The sequence below is a fragment of the Balaenoptera physalus genome, assembly GCF_965194825.1.
Source record: "Balaenoptera physalus genome assembly, chromosome: 21".
In the NCBI taxonomy this organism is placed as follows: Eukaryota; Metazoa; Chordata; class Mammalia; order Artiodactyla; family Balaenopteridae; genus Balaenoptera; species Balaenoptera physalus.
In genome coordinates, this window is record NC_138902.1 from 22,649,124 (window position 1) to 22,669,223 (window position 20,100).

Consider the following 20,100-nt stretch of genomic DNA (forward strand, 5'->3'; position numbering starts at 1 on the left):
GAAATTACAAACCCATTAAACAATAACCTCCAATTCCTCCCTCAGAAGTATGACAACCACCATCCTACCTTCTGTCTCTATGAGTCTGAATACTCCAGGTCTCTCATAGAATTGGAATCATGCAGTATTTGTCCTTCTGTGACTGGCTTATTTCACTGAGCATAATGTCTTCAAGGTTCAGCCATGTTGTAGCATGTGTCAGAATTTCCTTTCTTTTTAAGGCTGAATAATATTTCATTGTATGTATAGATCACGTTTTGTTTATCTGGTTGTCTCATAATTCTTTTTAACTGTTTTATTTCCAGCTTTATTTACAAATTCACTGGATTCTTTGGGGGCAAAAGGGCACATAGAATATGTGGTAGTGATACTTTTCAAAACCCAAAGAGATGAGGAATCTAAGAATCAAATGACAGAATTTAAAGCTTTTGTAAGACCTTTTTAGGAGCTCCAACAATCCAAAGTCAACCACTTCAAAAATAAAAACAAACTGCTTGGGAATTTGTTTTTCCTGCTTAGGACTCGGTGCTTTCACTGCCGTGGGCTGGGGTTCAATCGCCGGTAGGGGAGCTAAGATCCGGCGCGGCCAAAAAAAAAAAAAAAAACAACCAACAAACAAAAACAAAAAAACCTGCTTTCCACAGGGCCAGGCTGTTCTTTTGTTGTTTAGTGAATATGGTATCCGCCCCACAGTAAGACATCATTGCGGAGTGCTCTGAACCAGAGAGACTGGCTCTGTGTGCCCAGCTTGGCTGGTCGGGAAAGAGGACTGTGCTCTGGCGTGTTGATTCAGTGCCCCTGGCAGAGACGCTGCAGTGTTTGTTCCCGGACAGAATTTCCCAACACATCTGAAGTCAGCTTGTAGAGCAACAAGATGCTATGAGCCTGCACCGTTATTAAGTCACTTCTAATGCAGTCTCTTGAAAGACTATGTAAATGGAAGAGAGTCGAATGGGAATAGATATCCTGCATTATTGATGTCAAGCAGGGAATGAAAATCTGAAGATTCTGAACTCATTGTAGTTAATTATATGTTGATAGGGTTGGGATGTCGGAATCACAGTTCTAGGGCTTCCCAACTTCTTTGCAACCTACTCTTTAAAAATATTATCCTAAGGTCACCATCAGGATCATACAGAGATAACACTGTGTAAAAGTTTTCTTAACATGTATGAAATCTAAAATATTTTAATTACATCAACTAAACCAGCAAACTGTGTAATTGCAAAATTTCTACCATTGATGTGAAATATAATTGATGGTTAACTTTTAATTGAAGTATAGCTGATTTACAATGCTGTATTAGTTTCAGGTGTACAGCAAAGTGATTCAGTCATATATATATTTTTTTCTTTATATATTCTTTTTCAGATTCTTTTACCTTATAGGTTATTATAAAATATTGGGTAGAGTTCCGTGTGCTATACAGTAGGTCCCTGTTGGTTATCTGTTTTATAAACAGTAGTATATATTTGTTAATCCCAAACTCCTAATTTATCTCTCCCCCCACTTTCCCCTTTGGTAACCATAAGTTTGTTTTCTATGTCTGTGGGTTTATTTCTGTTCTGTATATAAGTTCATTTGTATCCTTTTTTTGTTGTTTTAATAAGTTTTCTGCATTTTGTTCTCTTGTGGCTACATATATATACAGACTCCTGTCACAAAATGCCTTATACATGAGAGGAAATAATATTCACTTCATATTCCACTATTATTATTGGGGGAAATAATAATATTCACCAATCTGAAATCTAAGTAAACCAAGCATGGTATAAAATAAAGTTCTCTAATTAGGCAAAAGCACTATCCAAAATATGCATAAATGGAGAATCATGGAATATTAATGTTGAATGGAATTTAGAGGTTGTATAACTCAGAGGGCTATAATCTCTTTGGATACATGAATTGAGAATCCAATGAAAGCTATGGATCTTCTCTCTCAAAAAATGCATATAATTTTGCTTATAATTTCACATGTTCATGGACCTTCTGATGCCTCAGTTAAGCATCTGATGTAATTCAACTCCTTCCTTTTATGCTTAATGGAATTGAGAGTCATGGTGACTATGTGACTTGTAGCCAACAGCTACAGAGTGCGGTAGGGTAGAGAGTTCACTCTAGTTACAAGCGATTTTTACTATCTTGGTTATGAAATTGTTAAGCAAGCGATTGATGTGGAATTCCTTAACAAGGCCCCATTGGCCCCAAGGTATCTCCCAACCAGCTTCTAACAGTGCCTTAAATTCCCGCACGTGTGGGTTTCAGGTAATATACAGTCAGTCCTTGGTATCCGAGGCGGAATTGGTTCCAGGACCCCCATGCATAACAAAATCTGTGGATGCTCAAGTCCCTTATATTAAATAGTGTAGTATTTGCACATAACATACACACATTCTCCACGCTATGTAAATAATTGCCTGCACATGACAAATTCAGGTTTTGCTTTTTGGAACTTTCTGAAATCTTTTTTCCTGAATATTGTCGATACGCAGTTGGTTGAATCCTCAGATGTGGAACCTGAGGATAGGGAAAGCCTGACTGCACTTGTACTAACAAGGACAAGGCATTAAGCACTGCCCTGCATTCAAATGCCAGGTGAAGGCACCCAGAGAATAACAGGGGTCACTAGCCCAGACTCTCTTTCTCTCATGCTGAATTCTCCTTTGAGACTCTTGGTCTCCTTATCTGCTGTTGACTTTGATGCCTTTATGCATTTGCCTACTTTTCCAACTGACCAGCTCTGCAGAACATGGAGGAGGAGGGGCTAGAGAAATATGGTGTCAAAAAAAAAAAAAAAAAAGAAGAAGGGTGGGGCAGAAAACTCTCTTTATCAGGATTAAAGTTAAGCAAAGGCAGCATTTTCAGAAATACAACTGATTCAAAATTTTTTTGTAGCTAGAAGTGAGAGTTCTGGAAATGTTTTGTATTAAATTACTAGGCAACGTATTCTAAACATTGTTGAAATGTATTTAAAAATCCCCAGTTTTACAAGTCTCATGCAATTAACTTGGAGAAATTGCACATGCTGAATAAGGTTGCGTTAAGGGCAAGAAGGAAGCTTAGATCCATATTCCAGGAAAGAGGGGGATTTCCTTGTGAACATATTTGCTCTCAAACAAATCACAAATTAAAATATAGGAATATAACCTTAACTGTAACTTAAATATAACAAGCACTTTTTGTGATTGCTTGAGCAAAATACATGTACGTTTTGGCATGACTTTCTTTAGAAATATAACTTATTCTGATGACAAAGATAATACCTATTATAGAAAATTTGGAAAACAAAAAAGAAAAGAAAAATTGTAATTCCAGCTAGTACAGATAACAACTACTGACAACTTGATATACTTTTTGTGATATTTTCAGGCTTTATTCTGTAAGGGTCCATTTATACCACTCCCCCCACCACACACACACACACACACACACACACACACACACATATACATATACATACAGGTATTGTAATCGAGCAGAGAAGAGCCCTATGGGGCCTTCCTGCCCCCTGCCTGCCCACCCTTGTCCTCCTCTGCCTGCCTCTTGTTTGTAGAAGAACTTTAGCCTCCTAGGCCTTCGCTGGGTTCCAAAGAATAAATTTAATCACAGAAGTGAGAAAATGCAGAAACAAAGGAAAACAGCCAAGCAAGACAAAATAGTAATAGTTTAGCCATTAAACAAAGTCAGTGACCTTTAGTTCCTCCTCAAGGGCTATAGATCATATTCTGAGCCAAATCCTTTGAGCTGTTTTACAGATACTGAAAACCCCACCAGGTGGAAGAAGTTAACTGCTTGTTGACCACAAGCACCTAGACCCCAGACCAGTTGGAACCAGAAAGTCAATAATGTTGACTCCAGATTACCTCATCACCAACCTATCAGAAGAATGTCCATGAGCTGATCACATACCCTACAACCCTCTCCCTCACCCTGTCTTTAAAAACATTTCCCTGAAACCCATCAGCAAGTTCAGGCCTTCTGAGCACTAGCTGCCTGGACTCCTTGCTTGGCCCTGCAGTAAACGCTGCACTTTCCTTCACCTCAACTCCGTGTCAGTAGATTCGCTTTACTTGGGAGCAGACCCAAGTTTGGTTCAGTAATAGTATGTGTGTATGTACTTACATCAACGTGAGGTTATGCTTTATATGAAGAACTGTATATTTTCAACAAATGTTATGACATAGGTATATGACATAGGTATTTTTTTAAGTTCTTAAGTTTTCTTGGAAAGCAATTTTTTTTTTTTAATTTTTAATTTTATTTATGGCTGTGTTGGGTCTTCGTTTCTGTGCGAGGGCTTTCTCTAGTTGTGGCAAGCGGGGGCCACTCTTCATCGCGGTGTGCGGGCCTCTCACTATCGCGGCCTCTCTTGTTGTGGAGCACAGGCTCCAGACGCGCAGGCTCAGTAATTGTGGCTCATGGGCCCAGTTGCTCCGCAGCATGTGGGATCTTCCCAGGCCAGGGCTGGAACCCGTGTCCCTTGCATTGGCAGGCAGATTCTCAACCACCACGCCACCAGGGAAGCCCTGGAAAGCAATTTTTAATGGCTACATAGATTCTATCATATAGGATGCCAACATTTACTTAACCATTATTCCACTGCTGGAAATCAGGATGTTTTTCGTTTTCCCCACTGAATACCCTTGGATAGATCTTTGGGGGCATGTCTATCTTTAGAACAATCCCCAGGAGTAGAACATTTCTTTAGGATTTTGCTGCATATTATTAAATGCCCTGCATGAAGCTGTACCAATACATTCTTAGCTGTAATACCTGAGGATGCCCCATTTCCTTATTCTTCTACTAATATCGCATGTTAAAACATTTTTTCTTTTTTTGCTTTTACTTTTTGTTGTATCTATATGAGAAGATGGATGCTAACTAAACTTATTAAACCTTAAACATATACAGTTATGTATGTAAATTGTATCTCGACAAAACAAAAAAATAATGATATATTCTATGCCAATTTTATAGGCAAAATATGGTATCCTATTTTAATTTGCATTACTTTGATTACTCTGGAGATTAAACTATTTTTAAAATATATTCCTTACCTATTTGTATTTCTTCTAATGTAAACTATTTTCTTTGCCTGTTTTTTTTTTGTTATTCATCATTTGCAAACTGATTTGTAGGAATTCCTTATATATCTTGAATATAAACCCTATGTTGTATGCATTGAAAATATTTCCCATTTGTCATTTTCTTTAGCTTATGTTGGCACTTTTTTCCTCCAGTGTATAATATCATGAAATGTCACCTGTGCTCCCAAATTGATTTGAGCTGAACTGCTTTACAATGGGGACAGGCCTCACCACATTTACCTGTTGGGATAAATGGTGGGGTTGGAGCACATAGAGGATTTGGGGAGTTAAAGCTGGAGTTCAGGGATTGAAGTCCTTAGCGCATCTGGTTTTTCCCAGATATTCCCATTCTAATTGCCGAGATTATACATTTTCTCAATAAACACACCAATTTTAGTTTTAAAAACGATCACAATACAGAATCTGGTTGTATTGATCTGTGTCTTTTTAGATGCTTTTTAGATGGACTTTGAGCAGTTAGATGGCTGGCTTTGGTCAGAAAGGATCTTGGTACCCACTTGGATTCCAACTCTGCTTTTCTGTCTGCTTTTGGCTGGGTAGCCTTGGCCTCAAACCTCTCTCCTTCTTGCTCTCATTGTACTTCCTTGAAAGGCTGCAAGGACTGAACACAGTTTATCATCCTCTCTTTTGTTTCTAGGACTACCCATTTCTCACCCCACCTGCTTTGACAACCATTTTCTTAGATGGTCTGTAACTTGCAAACTCACTTCCAGAAAACAATATCTATGCTAAGAGTGTTTTCGTTTCAAGGAAGAGAAGCCAATTCAAGGGTACTGTAGCAAAAGAAGGGGATTTATTATAAGTCTTTAGGGCAAGGAATGTAGCTACGACTCAAGAATACCAGGCAAGAAACCAAAATGTTGGAAAACCAAGAAATATGATCTCTTGCTAAATCTGCGATCATTTCACATCTACCTTTTTCTTTCTTGGTGAATGGATTTCCTCTGCTCCCAAGTCCCTCTGATAGGCTAAGATAGGAGTTCATGATTTGCAATTTAACACCTGGATCCACAGAACGACTGACTTTTCTACTTTCAGTCCTGAAAGGTAGCAGAATATATCACCCCAGAATATGCCCCTTTGGCATAGCAATTATTTTGAGCTGAAGGCAGTTGAGAAGAAATGGACACAAGAAAAGCTCCATCTTCCCCCTATTTGTCTAAAAGGAGGACATATATTTACAAAGGCGTCCCTCCTCCCCTCTCTACCGGGAAGGACAAAGGTTAATCCCTGGAGACAACTTTAGACCCTTGTCAATGGAGAAGGCAATGACTTAAATGTTCATAACCCACTCCCCCATCACCCCCAAGACTGGTCTGCCCCATATCTCTCTTATGTCTTCAGCTGGAGATGTCATATAAGCCAGAGTTCTAAGACACCATTTTGAATGACTCATTTTCCGCTGGGTATCTCCCGTGTATACGTGAGGTGTACATGTTAATAAACTTCTGTTTGCTTTTCTCTTGTTACTCTGTCTTTTATTACAGGGGTCTCAGCTAAGAACTCAGAGTCAGAGGGGAAATTATTTTTCCTCCCCTACAAAGCTAAACTGCTAGGATAAAGCTCCAATAATCTTTTCGGTTTTATTTTGGGGCACATTGTCATTTAATTTGTACATCATGTTAAACTTGTTTAAACAAAAACTTATTTTTTAAAAAACCAAAGTAAGGAAAAAAAGAACAATAAGCTTAGTATTCTGCCCTAGAACATTACCGAAACTCCTAATACAATACGTAAACTTAATACTCTTTGTTTTGAAAATGTAAATTAAGTGTTAATATAACTGTATTCAAGAACCACAAGACCATGGAACAGTATCACCTTACAGAGGAAGGGGAAGGCTTTCTTAAGCCTTTCTTCTTTAGCATCTGAAGAGCCATTGTGGTGCGGGAACAAAGGAGCAAAACTCAGGCATCTGCTAGACTTCCATCAAATCCTCTGAGAATTTTGAAATAGACAATATCTTTTTAACGGATGGGAGATCCACAGCTTTTGAAGACTGTCTTAATCAACAGAAGACAATATTTTATTTTTATACCTCGGCAAAGACAACAGAGAAAAGAAGCCTTCTCAAATTATCTTGTATCCAGGCACCGTGCACAGTCTTAAATAAATATGTGTTGAATTAATAATGAAGTTATGACTAGCTGTGATGCTTGTGTTATGACACACCATTATTCCAAAGCATCTCACCTTTCGTGGGATGAAGTGGAGCAGATCGGGAGTCAGGTTTTATTGTTCTGTTCTACAGAAGGGTAAACAGAAACTCTTTTTTTAAAATACAAAAGTAATAAAGTATCAGGAAGAACATAAATGGTAACTTTGGCTTCCTTGTCTTTTAATAAATACATGGCTTTATTATAATCATCATCAAAATTACAGTTCTTTGGGAGGACTTCACATTTGTGATGCTGTGCTGTGCTTTATGATATGTGTTATACTATGTCACGGTAGACTTTGTTTCTATCTTAGAAATAGTGTTTCTCAAGGAGGAGGCAATATCCCAGGTGTCATTTATTTAAAAGCTAGCCGTTAAGTAAATTTGTTTTTTAAAATGGGAAATATTTTGTAAAACTGTGCAGACAAAAGCAAGATCTGAAACCATTTGTCTCACTGTCACCAAATCTCGTGAACAAACATTTCAGACTAGTAACTAAGACTCCACTGCCCGGGCTACACAGCATGTACACTGCACACACCACCCTTGGAGGGAGGGACCAGAAGCTGAAACCACCTGATTCTCGCAGGTCTGCTGGGGGTGCTGCCTTGGTCCGCCTTTCACAAAGGCACACGTGGGCCCCTTTCACAAAGATGCACCGTTTGGTGGCTCCCTGTCCATGGCTTACCTTCAACCTTCGGCACAAAAGTGCGGGTGGGGAAACGACCTGCGTGCTCCCCAACCTCCCTACCCCCTCCTCCTGCACGGGGCCGCATCTCAAAGCGCCAAGTGAGCTATAGTTAGCTTCGTTTGTCCTAACTACTTCACAGATGTTTTTCATTTATCCTTCACTGGAATGATTTTCCTCCATTTTCTCATAAAGAGGATGTTTGCACCAGGATTGGGACTGAGAATGGTGGAGGGTGGCGTGAGGGGCTCAGGGAGAGTGCTATTTACAGACCCTCAGGGCGAGTTCTGGAATTCTAGGTGACACTGCTGCAAATCCTTTGGCTTTCAGTGAAATCGCCTAGATCCTGCAGAACATCTTCAGCTGAAAGTACTTCCAACGGATGCTAAAAATACATTGCAGTTTATTTTCCTCAGTAGGGAGCATATGTGTTCCCACTTGACCTGGAAACACAAAGAGATCCAATGTTAAATTTAATGCTGCCCATTCCAAGATAAATCTGTTTTCTGGAGAGCAAGGGAAAGAAAAAACAACAGACATATTGGTATGATTTTGCCTTTGCTCTCTGGGGGAGTCAGTGCCTTGAACACATTTTTTATGTTCCCTGTTGGTAGTTAAATGACTACTCTCAGACTTCTTAGCTATTGCTGATATAAACTGGCTTGCATTCAAATCAGATGGTGAGTCCAAAGCAGATTTGTTAAATTTGGGGAAAGCGGGATGAGGAGTTTGATTTTTTTTTTTTACCTAAACAAAAGTGTCAGATTCTTTGTATCTAATCTTAGATTGATAATTTAGCCTTCCATCTTCTTCTTTCTTTCTTTTAATGCTCTTCTCCAAAGACAATCTGAAGTGCCCTCTAATTGAAATATAGATTTTATGGACATTTGTATTAAATCCTTTCTCTCTAAAAGGAAAAGCAAACAAATCAAATACAACTTATCTACAGATGGCATAGAAATTCTGTTTCCTGATGTAACATTTAATAACAGATGTTCAATCCACTTCTTGTAGTTTGGGGATACTGTTTGTTTAGAGCTTTTGGTTGCCCAATATGACATTCTTCAATATTGTAAGAGCAAAGTTCAATCTTTACTGAAGATGAAGTCTCAGCCCTGCTCTCCAGCTGCTACCACACTCTGGAGCTTAAAATACACAGTCTGCCGACAGAGAACTAAGACCCATTCCCCTCCCCCCCAACCCCCGTCCAACCCCCCCCTCCCCAAGAAATAGCACAGCAATTAAACATGAGCTTTGGACTCCGCCTTCTTTTGAGTCTGGATTCTGCCACTCAATAGTTCTGCCTTCATTTTTCTCCATCTGTAAAAGGAGGATAATGATGGGACCTGCTGTTCAAGGCTGTTGTGAAGGTTAAATGAAATACTGTGTGAAAAGCATACAGCACCTTGCCTGAGTACGTAGAAAACCTTGAATCCATATTAGCTATTATTACCGGTGATGATTCTTAGATACCCTGGTTAGTCGTGTCCAATATCAAAGCTAACTGACACCACCTCGAAGATCCACTTCCTGAACTGTCCTTTATCAGTTTTTTTTTTAAATTAAGTAATTAATTAATTTTTATTTTTGGCTGCATTGGGTCTTTGTTGCTGCGCTTGGGCTTTCTCTAGTTGCCGGGTGCGGGGGCTATTCTTCATTGCCGTGCGTGGGCTTCTCATTGTGGTGGCTTCTCGTTGCGGAGCACGCGCTCTAGGCATGCCGGCTTCCGTAGTTGTGGCACATGGGCTCAGTAGTTGTGGCTCGCAGGCTTAGTTGCTCTGTGGCATGTGGGATCTTCCCGGACCAGGGATCGAACCTGTGTCCCCTGCATTGGCAGGTGGATTCCTAACCCTGATGCACAGGGAAGTCCCCCGCATCAATTCTTAAGGCTTGATTTCTATCCTCTTCTTTGGGATAAGCCTAAAACCTTTTAGAGGGCATCCCTTCCTTTTCCTCTTTCTGTTTTCCCCTTGATTTCCTCCTCCAATAAAACCAAGCCAAGAAGGGTGTGATCTGATGAAAATCATGGAGATGGATTTTCTCTTACTTACCTTTAACCAGATAGTAGGGAGCATTTTTGTTATTGTTTATTTAAAGCAAAATATTCACTGGATCTAAAATTATAAGAAAGGAGAAATATGAGAAGCCCTTTTCTTTTTTTCATGATAAAGGCAGCATATACTGAGCCTCTCCAGACTTCAAGGAGACAGCTAAGTAAATTTTCTCATGAAATGTTGTAGCCCACCCTTGGGTCTCATTTACACTGCAGGCTTAAGGAATAGCCACATTTCCTTTCGAGACTAGATGGGTAGTTTTGACACTCTAAAGTTAGTTAGAACCTCAAGCCCATGAATGTCCTCTCTGATAAGTTAGTAAGCATTTACAGGCATACCTCAGAGATGCTGTGGGTTCAGTTCCAGACCACGGCAATAAAGCAAATATCACATACATTTTTTGGTTTCCCAATGCATATAAAAGTTATGTTTACACTATACTGTAGTCTATTAAGTGTGCAATAGCATTATGTCTAAAAAAACAATGTATGTACCATAATTAAAAAATACTTTATTGCTAAAAACTGCTAAGCATCATCTGAGCCTTCAGCAAGTCTTAATCATTTTGCTGGTGGAGGGTCTTGCCTCGATTCTGATGCTGCTGACTGATCAGGGTGGTGGCTGCTGAAGGCTGGGGTGACCGTGACAATTTCTTATAATAAGACAGTGATGAAGTTCATCACACCGATCGACTCTGCCTTTCACTTAAACACTTAGAGGCCATTTTAAGGCTAGTAACTGGCCTAATTTCAATATTACTGTGTTTCAGGGAGGCCTGAGGAGAGGGAGACAGGGGAAGGGCTGGTCATTGGAGCAGTCAGAACACACACATTTATTAAGTTTACCATCTTATATGAGCGCAGTTCATGCCCCCAAACACAAGAGTAACACCAAAGATCACCGATCATAGATCACCATAACAAATATAATAATGAAAAAGTTTGAAATAGTGCAAGAATTACCAAAATTTGACACACAGACATGAAGTGAACAAATGCTGTAGGAAAAATGGCGCTGATAGACTTGCTCAAGGCAAGGTTGCCACAAACCTTCAATTTGTAAAAAACACAATGTCTGCGATGCACAATAAAGTGAAGTGCAATAAAACGAGGTCAGCCTAAGTAAATACATAAGTAAATAAATCAGAACTATTTTGAAAGTCTAAAGTAGCTGAAGTAAGTAAAAGTCCTGCATTTCTGGGAAGCTATGTTTTCTGAACTCTTGAAAGGTAAAGGGAGAGCAAGATAAAGACCAAGTAGGTTAACTAACTGTACTAGTTTCCTAGGATTGCCCTGGTTTTGGGTGCAGAATGTCTCCTCTCCTGGGAAACCCCTCAGTCATGTGCACACTGGGACATTTGGTCACCCTAAAATAAAGATTTAAGTTGTGGTTGATGAAATTAAAATTCAGTGGAAAGGGTACTTATATATTATTTTCCAAATTATATATCTTTAATATAAATGGAGTAATATAAATAAAAACAGAAAAAGCATAATGACTAAATACTCTCCTAAGAAGCTATCCATATATAGGCAAATCCTGGACAGTTTGTCCATGCAGTTATAGAGGTTCATTTGGTAGCACTTATTCTAATTGTGACCTTTTTTCCTACAAGGAAATAATTAGCCTTTATAGGGTTCTTTTGGAAATCCCAAACTTTAGCATGACACCAGATATCCTACAGGCTGAGAAAGGAGAAAGTTTCCAAAGGAAATTGCTTAACATTTTCAACGATGGGAGGTCAAGAAAGCGAAAAGGGTGAGGTGACCTTCCAGAGAACAGTGCTGCTGGCACAGTGGGGACAGAAGCCAGATTACTGGGCCCAAGGAGGGACCCAGCGGAGAGGCTCCAGACGGCCTGAGACCACTTCTGTAAGATGTCAGGGAAAGGAAGTAAACCAATGAGCCAGCAGCTAGGGGGCAAGAAAAAAGTCTGTCAAGGTGGAGGAAAGTCTAGTGTGTTGAAGACAGAACAAAAGAAACCAGGGATGGAAAGCTTACTTGGAGCTTGTTGCTACCAAGAACAGAGGACTCCTGCCACCTGGGCCATTCAGACCGTTATCGAGAAATATTTTAATGGAAGACTCTGGCCCACGTGTCCAGGATCCTCCCTTCTAGCTAGCCACATCTTTTAAGGCCCAGCTCAAGACCTGGCCTCTATACATGTGCTCTCCCACTCCTTTAAATGACTTGTGCCGTCGCAGAGGGTCTGGACTCTGGGAGCAAGCCAGTTGCAATCATACGGCAGCAGCTAAAATGAAAACAGTCTCAGAATAAGAAAAATAGGATAAATGTAAAAGTTTTGGAAAGTTTATAGCTTGGGTCCATGACATTGGGTAAACATCCAAGACAAGAAAACCTTTTTTTTTTTTTTTTAAATAAAAGACTGACATTTTATTATATCAAAATTAAGAAATTTCTTTTTTTTTAGAAAGACAAATTTATGTATTTTTATTGTCCTTCTTTTCTCAATAAAAGGTAGCCTTCTAAAAAAATTAAGAACTTTCTTACATCAAAAAAATTTTTAAAGAAAATGAAAAGACTCTTAGAAAAGATATTGGCATAAACACAGCAAGGGATTAATAAGAAGAACACATAAAGAACTCTCATAAATCAATAAGAAAAGCAAAAGAAAAATGGGCAAAGATTTTTACAGAAGAATAAGCACCAACAAAAATACAGAGATGTTCAACCTCATTATTGATGAGGGACATGCAAATGAGATACCATTTTGTGGAATTCAATTGGCAAAAATTTAAAAGTCTAATGTGTTAGAAAGACTTCGAAGCAAGAGTATCTTTTATACGTAAGACAAGAAAACCCTGAATAATCAGAGTCCCTATTCTCCAAACTGAGATTGTTTTTAGCTTTTAGGAAAACTCCAACACATGCAGGGCCACTTAACATTGGCAGGGTCTGGGGCGAGAGCACAAATGGAGGCCCATCTACCATACACCTAATCTTTAAATGTGCGACATCAGGCCAGTAAGTGTGGCTCACCCACACCCCTTTCATCCTAACCTGGGCTCTGTGAGGAGCCTGTGGGCTCACAGGAGCAATCAAGCTCCAGCCACCCCGTGGAGGCCCAGGGATGTCCACATCAGCAACTCCTAAATGACTATGAAATACTGCCCACCTTCTCCAAGCAGGCTTCAGGCTGTTTGCACTGGGAATTTAGGGTCCTTCATACCAAGTGTGTTCCAGAAGGCCGAGGGGGCATATCCATGAACCCCTTGGCCCATCAGAAACCTTACCACAAGGGGTGTGGTGTCACAAGAGGAGGACCAGCTTGTGTGCCGAGGCCAGGATCCTTCTTGCCTGGGTTTAATAAACATACTGGACACATTATCTTTTTCCAGTTATATTTTATCACTGCATTCTCCCAGTCTGACTTTCAAATAACTCTTGGACAAGACTTTACAATAAGGCTTCCCACAATATTGACTGTAACAGCTCAAGCAGCCTGAACAGCCCAGAAAGAATGTTCCCGCTGAGCAAACTCAAACACAGCAGGCTTCGGTGCTCCAGTGAGAGGCCCCAAACGGGGTGTTCTCTGGTCCTATCCAGCTTTTTTTTAATCAGATAAAGCAAATTACAGATTATCTCCTGGCAAAGGAAAAGCAGAGTTTTCAAATACATTTGAGATGGAAATATAATCTTCTGACAGCTTCTGAAAGGGAGCAGTTTAGGCTGGGTTATTTAGATCAAACCCAAACCACTTCAGTTTACCCTATGTGGGGTAGGGAACTGATGCCTTCTCCAGTCTTCTTCCTCAGGAGCTAAAGCCCGGAGGAGGTGGCGTCTGACTCAAGAATACCTTGAAGGTGACGCACTCAGGGGAATAACCCCACAAGGGGAGTCAGCACACCTGGCTCTTCTCTTCACCTGGCTGGTCAGTTGGGAGGTTGCTTCTTTTGGGTTGCCACCTCTGAGAATAAAAGGGCCAGCCTAGGTGATTTAGAATTCTCCTTGGGGCAGGAGGGTCTGGGGAACCCTTGAGCAGTTTGATCTTCTAGGAAGCCCTGCAGAGTGAACACAGCTCACCTGTACCTGTTAATGTACTTGGAATATCTGGGATTCACCTGGCCCCAGGAGCGTCCTCCAGTTACAGGATGTACCATCCCAGGCTGGATAACCATCACTGGGGCATATTTCCAGCTTGAGGTGCTCAGTCACTCTCTTTGAAGAGACAAACGATTACTACTGCACCGAATTTGGGTCCCCAAATGACAGCAACGTCATGTGTAGGGAAGAGCCACGACTGTTAACTGGTGCATTTAACCAATTAAATTCGGCTTTGTGTCTGAAAACAATTTGCTTCATTATTAACCAAGCTGGAGGCAATGATGGAGGTGATATTCGGAGGCCTGATAGATTTCAAGGTTTGGGTAAATTCTGAAGAAATTATTTACTTAGTATAGATGTGATCTCAAAGAAACTTCCTCAAATAATAAACAAACAAACAAATAAATAAAATAAACCTTCAAGTTGAGCATTGGGCTGCGAATTTTGCTTGAAATAGCTGCCGTTTTCTTAAACCTACAGCATAACAAGTACTGTAGAGTTGGGGGTATGGTATTTGTTTTCCGGGGCTGTTGGGAGGATGAATGGGATAGCCCAGATAAAACGGGGCGTGGCCCCCCTACCCCACCCCCAATGAGGCCGGCGAGGAGCCTGCTCAGAGCCTTCTGTCTGTCGGTCTGGCACAAAATAGGGACTCAATAAATATTTACCAAGTGCATGAACGGCTGCCTGCTTTTCTCCTTTTGTTTAGTCACACTCACCTTTTAAGCTCCTACAAAGAAACCCAGGGCGCTGCATGCTGCCAGTTCCACTAGGGTGTGGATGCAGGGTGAGAGGAAGGGGAATGAGGAATCAGGGAGGCCAGGGATCCGAAACGAGAGGGAGGAAGAGAAAGATATGCTTAGAGGCCCAGGGCCAACAAAGAGCCAGACGCAGGCGAACCCAAGCGCTCTGCACCCGGGACGGGCCCCCAGCGCACCTCCCGCCCAGCGCCGTCCACGCCGCCGGCCTGCACCGGGCGAGGCGCCCCCAGTCCGCACCCGGCGCGGGTCAGTGCCCCCGCCCCCGGGGCGGTGCCGGGAACACGCGGCGCCTCCGGCGGTCACGTGGGGGCCGCTCCGCCGGGCGGCGCTGCTGCTTCCCGATCGCACCCTCCCAGTGCCGGGGACGCGGCGATCGTGCTCCCGCCGGAGCCTGGGGAAGCGGAGGCCAGGAGGCGGCCCGGCCCTGCGCCCACAGGATGCCCGCCGCGGAGCCGGGCGCCGCCGTCCTCGTGGAGCTGGCGGAGGCGACGACGCTGCGGGCCGCGGGGCCGCGGCGGCAAGGGTAGCGGGGCCGTAGTCGGCCCCGAGGCGCCGAAGGCGGGCGGAGTGGGAGGAGGAGCGGCAGGCATCCTCCGCGGCGCGGCGGGCGGGCGGCGGCCCTGCTGCCCCGGCGCGCCCCTGGCCCGGGAGCCCGGAGAATGCGAGCTGCGCTCCCCGCCGGCCGCCGCCTCCCCCCGCGCCGTGCGCCCGGCGACCCCCGGAGCTGCTCGCGTCGCCGCCGCCCCCCAGCTGCGGGCGCCCGGCCGCTGGCTGCGCTAGGACCCGCCGCCGCCGGTTGCCGAGGGCCGGTAGGAAGGGAGGAGCGGGAGCGAAAGGGCCCCAGAGACTGGCGCCCGCCGGGGCGCAGCGCGGCATGTAGCTGCGGGCTCCCGCGCGAGGGTGTCGGCCCGGCCCCGCCATGGCTGGGACGGACAGCGGGAACCTGAAGACGGTGAGGCTGTGGCGGGACGCCGCCCTGCGCGCCAGGAAGCTGCGGAGCAACCTGCGCCAGCTCACCCTCAGCGCGGCCGGGGGCTGCCCGGGGACCGACCAGCTCGACTCTCCCGACGCGCCCCAGCTCGTGCTGCCGGCCAACATCGGGGACATTGAGGTGCTGAACCTGGGGAACAACGGCCTGGAGGAGGTGCCCGACGGGCTGGGCTCGGCGCTGGGCAGCCTCCGCGTCCTGGTTCTGCGCCGGAACCGCTTCGCCCGGCTGCCCCCGGCGGTGGCCGAGCTGGGCCACCACCTCACCGAGCTGGACGTGAGCCACAACCGGCTGAGCGTCCTAAGCGCCGAGGTGGTGAGTGCCCTGCGCGAGCTGAGGAAGCTCAACCTCAGCCATAACCAGCTGCCCGCCCTGCCCGCCCAGCTGGGCGCGCTGATCCACCTGGAGGAGCTGGACGTCAGCTTTAACCGCCTGGCGCACCTGCCCGACTCCCTCTCCTGCCTCTCCCGCCTGCGCGCCGTCGACGTGGACCACAACCAGCTCACGGCTTTTCCGTGGCAGCTGCTGCAGCTGGCCGCCCTGGAGGAGCTCGACGTGTCCAGCAACCGGCTGCGGGGCCTCCCTGAGGATATCAGTGCCCTGCGGGCCCTCAAGATCCTCTGGCTGAGCGGGACCGAGCTTGGCACCCTGCCCAGCGGCTTCTGCGAGCTGGCCAGCCTGGAGAGCCTCATGCTGGACAACAACGGGCTGCAGGCTCTGCCCGCCCAGTTCAGCCGCCTGCAGCGACTCAAAATGCTCAACCTCTCTTCCAACCTCTTGCAGGAGTTCCCCGCCGCGCTGCTGCCCCTGGCTGGTCTGGAGGAGCTCTACCTTAGTCGCAACCAGCTCACTTCAGTGCCATCCCTGATCTCGGGCCTGGGCCGTCTTCTCACCCTGTGGCTGGATAACAACCGGATCCGCTACCTGCCTGACTCCATCGTGGAGCTCACTGGCCTGGAGGAGCTGGTCCTGCAGGGGAACCAGATCGCTGTACTGCCAGACAACTTTGGCCAGCTCTCCCGGGTGGGCCTGTGGAAGATCAAGGACAACCCGCTGATCCAGCCCCCCTACGAGGTCTGTATGAAGGGGATCCCCTACATCGCAGCTTACCAGAAGGAGCTGGCTCATTCCCAGCCGGCGGTCCAGCCCCGCCTCAAGCTGCTCCTGATGGGCTATAAAGCTGCAGGAAAGACCCTGCTCCGTCACTGCCTCACCGAGGACAGAGTGGAGGGGAACCAAGGAGGAGAGGACAAGAAGAGCCACCCGCCTTCACCTCCTCCCGTGAGCAAGGGCATCGAGGTGACCAGCTGGACAGCGGATGCCTCCCGGGGCCTGCGGTTCATCGTGTATGACTTAGCTGGGGATGACAGTTATGAGGTGATCCAGCCCTTCTTCCTCTCCCCGGGGGCCCTTTATGTGCTGGTGGTGAACTTGGCCACCTATGAGCCGCTCCGCTTTCCCACCACCGTGGGCTCCTTCTTGCATCGGGTAGGGGCCCGGGTGCCTCATGCCGTGGTGTGCATTGTGGGCACGCACGCCGACCTGTGCGGGGAGCAGGAGCTGGAGGAGAAGTGTCTGGACATCCACCGCCAGATCGCCCTGCAGGAGAAGCATGACGCCGAGGGCCTGAGCCGTCTGGCCCAGGTGGTGGATGAGGCGCTGGCCCGGGACTTTGAGCTCCGCTCCGCCAGCCCCCATGCAGCCTACTACGGTGTGTCCGACAAGAACCTTCGGCGGCGCAAGGCCCACTTTCAGTACCTGCTCAACCACCGGCTGCAGATCCTCTCCCCTGTGCTGCCCGTGAGCTGCAGGGACCCACGCCAGCTACAGCGCCTGCGGGACAAACTGCTCTCAGTGGCCGAGCACCGGGAAATCTTCCCCAACCTCCACAGAGTACTGCCTCGGTCCTGGCAGGTGCTGGAGGAGCTGCACTTCCAGCCCCCTCAGGCGCAGCGGCTCTGGCTCAGCTGGTGGGACTCGGCTCGCCTGGGCCTGCAGGCTGGCCTGACCGAGGACCGGCTGCAGAGCGCCCTCTCCTACCTGCACGAGAGCGGCAAGCTGCTCTACTTTGAGGACAGCCCGGCCCTCAAGGAGCACGTCTTCCACAACCTCTCCCGCCTCATCGACATCCTCAACGTATTCTTCCAGAGGGATCCTTCCTTGCTGCTGCATAAGCTGCTCCTGGGGACCAGCGGCGAGGGCGAGGCTGAGAGCCGGGGTGAAAGCTCCCCGCTGATGGCACCGCCCGCCCCAAGCCAGGATGCGCTCCGGGCCACCCAGCTCCATCATTACGTGGAGGGCTTTCTGCTGCATGGGCTCCTGCCGGCCCACGTCATCCGGCTGCTGCTGAAGCCTCACATCCAGGCTCAGCAGGACCTGCAGCTCCTGCTGGAGCTGCTGGAGAAGATGGGACTCTGTTACTGCCTCAACAAAGCCAAGGGCAAGCCTCTGAATGGGTCCACGGCCTGGTACAAGTTCCCGTGCTATGTGCAGAACGAGGTGCCCCACGCGGAGGCCTGGATTAACGGGACCAACCTGGCCGGGCAGTCCTTTGTGGCTGAGCAGTTGCAGATTGAATATAGCTTTCCCTTCACCTTTCCACCCAGCTTGTTTGCACGCTACAGCGTCCAGATCAACAGCCATGTGGTGCACAGGTCGGATGGCAAACTTCAGATCTTTGCATACAGAGGGAAAGTCCCTGTGGTGGTGAGTTACAAACCTGCCAAGGGGGTCCTGCAGCCGGACACGCTGTCCATTGCCAGCCACGCATCCTTACCGAACATATGGACGGCGTGGCAAGCCATAACCCCCTTAGTAGAGGAACTGAATGTCCTACTTCAGGAATGGCCTGGACTGCACTACACCGTGCACATTCTCTGTTCTAAGTGCCTTAAGAGAGGGTCACCCAATCCACACGCTTTCCCAGGTAAGAGGGGAGAGGGATGTGTCTCTCTTGCGGTATGTTTTAAGATGCATTTTGGGAAGATATTTGTTTCTCCTTTGGCAGACTGTTTGCTTAACCTCACTGGCTCCCCAGGAGAGCTTTTCAAGGTAAACAGAGGGGGATTTGGGGACAAGCAAAAGGCAGTAAGTATGTGAGCAATATGAATACAGTCCCCAGTATCATGTATCATACTCTTCTAATAGCAAGACTCAAACTTCCAAAGTGGGTTCCAATCAAAACATTTTGGATCTCCTTTTCCCTCTTCCCAATTCAGCCGGCCTTTCCTGGAAGGAAATGTCAGATGGTTGAACAGAAGATGAGTGGTGTCTGATGCCGAGCCCTGGGCTATGATGCTTATTAGACACATCTCGAAGGGGTGCTTTGAGTTTGAGATGTCTAGTCTCATATTCTTTTGTTTAAGTTCAGAGTGTGACCATAATGCAGAAATTATTGCTCCTTTTTCTTAAGAAATTCCAGAGAAGACTGTTTCGTAATCGGGGTGAATGATGGATTAGTAAAGACAAAAATGTCAGTCTGTAAGGCATGACTCAATCCTGGGATCACTGTTTCACCCACTGCACTCTAGGGCATGAAAGAGAGATTACTGAAATCTCTTAAAGGGAGTTTTTTGGGTATTTCCTGGTAATTTTGTGCTTTACCGACATCTTAAGGCCTGTTTTTTGGTTAAGTGTTAGAGAGTGGAGCTTTATGGAGGTCCTTTGTAAGAGATGGAAGGGACAAGAAACTGACACGAGTTTTTGGGGTTTTTTTGTTTTTGTTTTTTTTCCTCCTTTGGGGAGTGTTTTCCAGCAGACTTTTTTTTTTTTTTTTTTTTTTAACTGTTTCAGGTGAGTGGGAGAATTCCAGGACTGGTAGGGTTTTTCAAGCCTGGTTAATTGGTATCCTAAGTGTCTATTTGGGAACGGGTCCATTTCTTCACCCTTTGGAACTCTTCTCTAAACAGCTCTGATTTTTGTGAAGCAGGCTTAGTTAACATTCCAAGTGTCCTAAGGACAAACCCAATAATAGCATCACTGCCAGTTTCTCCCCTCGGTCCCCCACCTCTGGGTACATTGAGGGGGGTGATGAAATGGAAGACTGTACACCACTGTCATCTTTGTCCTAGTCTGAATGCTGCTCGTAATAGTATCAGGAAGGAATTGGACACCAATATTTCCGAAGGTAACATCTCCCTGTTGCCCTAGATCTAGGTTGAGTTTAATTCATCAGCTGAAAAAAGCTGATATCCAGTTACCAGTCAATTAAGCCGTCCATTCTGTATGATTATCTGGTGTCTCCTCACAGTTTGCGACTTGGTAGCCTTTTCAGTTTGCT

General features: G+C 45.7%; 2 protein-coding genes across 13 annotated transcripts in view; both read left to right on the forward strand.

Annotated features, from left to right (window-relative positions):
• The window catches only part of LOC309651734 (uncharacterized protein), a 34,481-nt gene extending 27,053 nt beyond the window's left edge, over window positions 1-7,428 (forward strand). For 2 of the 4 annotated variants that reach the window (XR_014258326.1, XR_014258327.1), the window contains one exon: window positions 645-7,428. Coding sequence is in view for 2 of the 4 variants with exons in the window: in XM_082444716.1 (XP_082300842.1) it covers window positions 694-865 (172 nt within the window). In the remaining 2 variants the exon portion in view is untranslated. Of the gene's footprint in view, window positions 1-305 lie in introns of all 4 variants that reach the window. The other 2 variants (XM_082444717.1, XM_082444716.1) reach the window with 2 other exon arrangements.
• An 8,194-nt stretch (window positions 7,429-15,622) lies between these two features.
• Window positions 15,623-20,100, forward strand: part of MFHAS1 (multifunctional ROCO family signaling regulator 1) — a 132,321-nt gene continuing 127,843 nt past the window's right edge. For 8 of the 9 annotated variants that reach the window (XR_014258322.1, XM_082444602.1, XM_082444603.1 and 5 more), the window contains exon 1: window positions 15,623-18,747. Coding sequence is in view for 8 of the 9 variants with exons in the window: in XM_082444602.1 (XP_082300728.1) it covers window positions 15,753-18,747 (2,995 nt within the window). In the remaining variant the exon portion in view is untranslated. Of the gene's footprint in view, window positions 18,748-19,039; window positions 19,716-20,100 lie in introns of those variants that run through there. The other variant, XM_082444608.1, reaches the window with a different exon arrangement.